The sequence below is a fragment of the Solea senegalensis genome, linkage group LG19, assembly GCF_019176455.1.
Source record: "Solea senegalensis isolate Sse05_10M linkage group LG19, IFAPA_SoseM_1, whole genome shotgun sequence".
Taxonomy (NCBI): Eukaryota; Metazoa; Chordata; class Actinopteri; order Pleuronectiformes; family Soleidae; genus Solea; species Solea senegalensis.
In genome coordinates, this window is record NC_058038.1 from 12,694,239 (window position 1) to 12,699,413 (window position 5,175).

The following is a 5,175-nucleotide window of genomic DNA, read 5'->3' on the forward strand; positions in this document are numbered from 1 at the left end:
AGTGGGACAGAGTTGTTCTGACTTAAATACTTAAACTGTCAGACATCATAGAGGATTGTGTTTTACAGTAACTAGAGTTTTATAAATTCAGTCATATCAATATACATATCTAAGTCTTTAAATGTGTTGTTGCTGTTTTTTAACTGACATAATGGCTTCAGTGCAAGGGACACAGCTAATTGTGTTTGATGAACGCAAACTTCAAATAGGGATTTTATTTTGAAAAGCAGGCTAAACCGGAAGTGTAATTATTGTTTTCCTTCCCAGCCTTATAGCACACGCTAGTCGTAGAAAACGTAGTTGAAAGTGAAGAAATGTCGTTTTGTTCATTTTCCCGTGGAGAAGTTTTTAAAAACCACTTCAAACCAGGTAACTTCACAACTTTATTCCTTGTACTTTGTTACAAAATTCGGCACATGCGTGTCTTTTAATATAGAAGAGATAACGATAACTAGCTAGTCACCTGTGACGAACAATAACATTATAGTCATCGTTGATAGTAGGACTACTCTGTTGTTGCTATTGTTTTTGAGTGTTAACCAAACGTTTAAAATATTTTTGTCGTAGGTGTAGAAAAATGTACTGCGCGTGAAATTAAGTTTGTTTAAGTTTGTAACCATGTTTCTGTTGCATAACTGTTACCAAACAGCGTGTGTATTGTGTAAAGCAACCGCGGCGGATAAACTACTCTAGGACGTAACCCTGGACTGTACCAAACGTGTATCCAGGCATGGGCAGTATTTCTGATACATTTGTTTAAATATTATTTATTTTCTTTTTTATTTATTATTTGTATTTTATTGAGATGACAAAAATCATCATCAATCATCTTCATGTATTGTATCGAAACACTTCAATGTCATGTATTTATAAAAGACTGTGAAATACATGTAATTAAACATTTTTTTTTTAAACAACATGATGAAACCATAAGAATACATACGTGAGGTGCTGCAGCAGATTCAGACGTCATGGTGTTTGGTGCCTACTTAAATTTGCCTGTACTTTGTAAAGTCAAACATAGCGGCACAGTGACCGCACTTGAGTTACCCTTTTTTAAATGTATTCATTTATTTGTTCTCCATTTAGTGATTAAAGTTATAATACTTTTTTTCTTCTAAACAGCTATGGTGTGTACAACTTGACAGGCTCACTTCCTCATGTCATTCTAACTAATTATTGTACTGGATGATAATAGGATGTTACTTTTAAATAAGATTACCTGTTTTTGACAGTTTCAGCTGTAGAATAAATTATGCAACTGTACTGTGATGAAACACACCATTAGTGTAGTCCGATCATCCATTTGGTATGTTTGCTGTGTCACTGTGGGCTTCATCTGTTACTGAACACCAAGAAAGTAAATAAATACTTAAGGAAGAGTTCCTTAAATGTGAGTATTTTTGGTATTTTGAAAATCCAAAAATACAGTAGTGTATTTTGATACAGGGTGTGACTGCTGTATTTGGTATTTTATTTTAAAATACATCTAAATGTTTGCATATATAGTTGCTTTTATATTGCATGATAATTAACATTGTCGACTGATTTGAAATTCTTTCATTTCGATGCTGTTTCACAGCAGTGTTTCTTACAATGATTCAGTTTTGGTCCTGACCAAATCAAATGTGTCCGAGATCACAGGTCTCAAGCACTACCACAGCATTCTATAATAAATAAACGCCAACACAACATAGTTGTTGCTTTGAACAATTTATTCTAAGGTCTGTATTTAAATTGTTCTCCCGCACTTAACTCCTCAGGAATTTACGTTTGTGCCAAGTGTGAAAACCAGCTTTTCTCGAGCCACTCAAAGTATGAGCACTCCTCTCCCTGGCCGGCCTTCACTGAGACCGTACATGAGGACAGTGTGTCCAAACATAAGGAGAGACCAAACGCTTACAAGGTACCACCACTCACCTTCAATCTGTCAGAGAACACAGAGTTGTATTCATAAACTTGTGGGGCAGTCATAGTTAAAAGCTTAAAACTAGCACATAATGTACAAATAAAGGAGCAACAGTGCAAATTGCATTGAGAAAAAAAATGATTTTAAGTAAACAGATAGACACCAGTCATGACAGTGAGAAAAAAGTTGGTAAATGAATGAATGAATGTGGAGATACCCAAAGTGCTCATTCATATTTATGATATGGTGCTCCAGGTGCGGTGTGGGAAGTGTGAAAATGGACTGGGCCACGAGTTTGTGAATGACGGGCCAGGCAAAGGGTTGTCCCGCTTCTGAATATTCAGCAGCTCACTGAAGTTCGTCCCTAAAGGTAAAATCCAACGTAGATTTGTGCAGCCACAATTTTCATTACAGATTATATTCTTATGGAGCGAACAGAACGTCAGTGTAGCAGTGAAGCCTCCAGCACTAGTTATTTACCCTCTTTTGTGTAATTAAACACAGATTTTATTTAAGTTAAACATTTTTTGTATTGTTTGAAGATTATGTAAAGCTTTTGTATGTGCCCCAAACGATGTAAAGCACCAGCAGATGTAGATGCGTTTTGTTTGCTATTGCATTCTACCCACATTCTTTCATCAACAAACTGTTCCCATCCAAATGTGTGTCTCTTTGCTCTCCCCAGATAAGGTTGATGGACAGTAGAGTGAGCTGGAAGGAGGACGTGTTGTTGGACCTGTAGACGTTTCTTAGTGCTGCTCACAGTGCGGTCAGTGTATGAGGAGTTCTGGGACAAAGCCCAGTCTGGGAGCACCAGACCTCTGATGGATGGTGGCTTCACTGGACAGTCAAAATAGACGACTGGTCTTGGCATCAACTATTTATGCAATCAATACCTACTTATTGAACAGCTAAGTGCAGGAAAAAAACTACAAATAAATTGTATTTTCTTTAAATATAATATTTTTAATAGCAATAATATCACAGTTGGCTGCCACTTTTTTCAGTACACCTGATGAGCTTTATGTAAATGGTACACAATAATAATAATAACTTTGATTTATAAAGCGCCTTTCATGAAACCCAAGGTCGCTGTACAAGTAGAAACAAATCCACATGACTGAAATGCAAAGAACTGCAATGAATATCAAATAAAAAATATTTTCTCTTTATATTCAGTTTGTTATATTTTTGTCAAAGACTAAACATCAAGATGGTAATATAACTGTTTTTCTGAAGAAATGAATGTTGAAAATCCAGTCACCTTTTTCTCCTTTTGTCTCTATATAATGATGTTTTTGCAGGGATATAGCACCTGTCATCATTCTTCATTTTAAATATGACATGATTGACTTTATAGCTGGCAAATAAATAAAATACCCTAAATGTAGGTGAATGTAGATAAGAGAATTCAATTTGTTCTTCAAAAGTGCAGTTCCATGTTTCCATCAGTTGAGGGTGCTATCTGCACTTAAAACATATCTATGGGCTCATGTTAACAACTTTGCAATTACAGCACCGTGAACACAAATAATAAATATGTACAGTCCAAAAGATCTAGGTGCAAAATGACTAATTAATATGCTTTCATAAATAATGCAATGGATATTTATCAGTAACACAAAATGCTTTGAATGTTTGTTTTTTTCTGTGCTGTCACAGAAACAGATCCCTTTGTTCTTGTAGACACATTTGTCTCTAGAAGATCTTGGATGTATTACTGTGTCCCATGTTTCTTCTTGTGATCCCAGACAGACTCGTGCTGCAGGACCAGTTATTTTACTCACTTTATGTTGTTAACTGTAAATTCACCTTCCACTTTTAATCAGTGTATTGCTTTTTGCAAATAATTCCTCAGAGCTGCCATCAGTGTTTCAGAGGTAAAGGTTACAAGAGTGACTTTAAGTTATAGTTAAACATACCTGAGGTTTTCTTGTAAATTTGACAAGCCATGTCGTTGCCCACGGAGTGGTGGAATTCTAAACAAAGGGATGATGCAGGGGGAGCGGAGAATGTTTAACAGCTCCAGTGACGGCGATGAGCAGGTGTGGAGATGCTTGTTTCAAAGCCTGAAAGATCAGAGCTGAAGATGAAAAGCTTCAATGTGAGGCAGTGGATTAAGACAGGAAGTGCAAACATCCATAGATTGTAATGCTCACAGCACAGTTTTATTCATTTGATGGGATAGTGATTATGACTTCAAAGGCACACTTCAGTCGGAGTACCTGTCGTATAAGTGTGAGCACAATGTGCGTTTGTGTCATGTATTTAAAGGTCCAGTGTGGAGGAATTAGTGACATCTAATGGTGAGAATGCAGATTGTAAACAAAAATGGAGCACTCCTTGAGTGAAATGCACATATCAACAGTTTTGTCCATTGAGTTGCTGTAGAAACAGTGGTAAGATGGCTACCTCTGTAGGGAAAAGATTGTAAGGCTACGCACACTAAACACATTTTATTTTAATTGTACACTTCTATGATCTGATGATGGATGGATGGATTGTACACCTTTTATAAACACACTCATGAGTATGTTCAGTTTCTGCCAATAACTCCTCCTAAATGATTCACAGTAGACCGTAACCTTTTTTTTTTTAACAGTAATTTTATCTTCGCTCCAATGCTGTCTCACCTCAAGCTCTTCATTAATTGAGTAAAAGTTTCCATGTGACCCATTAGACATTGTTGTGTTGTTGTGCATTCTGTGTTTTACCATCACGCAGCTGGCACACAGACTTAACTTTCCTCGGGGGGTCAAAATCTGGATGAGGAAACGGGGAGAGTTTGAGAAGCGATGATGAGCAACAAACCCACAAACAGACACAGAGAGAGAGACAGAAATATGCAGATAAACTAAATGTGAGAATGAGAGATGAAGACAAAGAGGAAATGGCTCAGAGCACAGGGCTAATTAACATTTGCTATCTGCAGGAACACTCTTTTTTGTTGTTGGTTTCCAAGCACAGCTGTATGGCCAAGAGGAAGTAAACAGGAAGAAGGAAGTGGTAATCCTTTGATGGAATCAGAAGACAGACCCCACTTTTATTCTACTGACCTCTGGGGCTCATACTACAAACATCATCCTTAATTACATTAAACCACTACAAATCCAAAGCCTTCAGCAGCCCCAAAGGCCAAGCCTTGAGATCCGACCAAACACATGTGTCCCACCAACTCATTCCCGGGACATCTTGTTTTAATTTGAAATGATGTGAGCCTGCTGCTTGAATGTGGATGTTTACGGGCACTGCACCTGCTTCTGTTT

At 37.2% G+C, this 5,175-nt stretch overlaps 1 protein-coding gene across 1 annotated transcript; it reads left to right on the forward strand.

Moving 5' to 3' along the window:
* The first annotated feature begins 240 nt into the window (after positions 1-240).
* On the forward strand, positions 241-3,081 carry LOC122785118 (methionine-R-sulfoxide reductase B1-A-like). Its single transcript, XM_044050753.1, has 4 exons — positions 241-369; positions 1,764-1,906; positions 2,165-2,279; positions 2,595-3,081. Exons 1-4 carry the CDS (start codon positions 315-317, stop codon positions 2,612-2,614), a joined length of 333 nt encoding a protein of 110 aa, XP_043906688.1. The 5' UTR covers positions 241-314; the 3' UTR covers positions 2,615-3,081.
* The last annotated feature ends 2,094 nt before the right edge of the window (positions 3,082-5,175 follow it).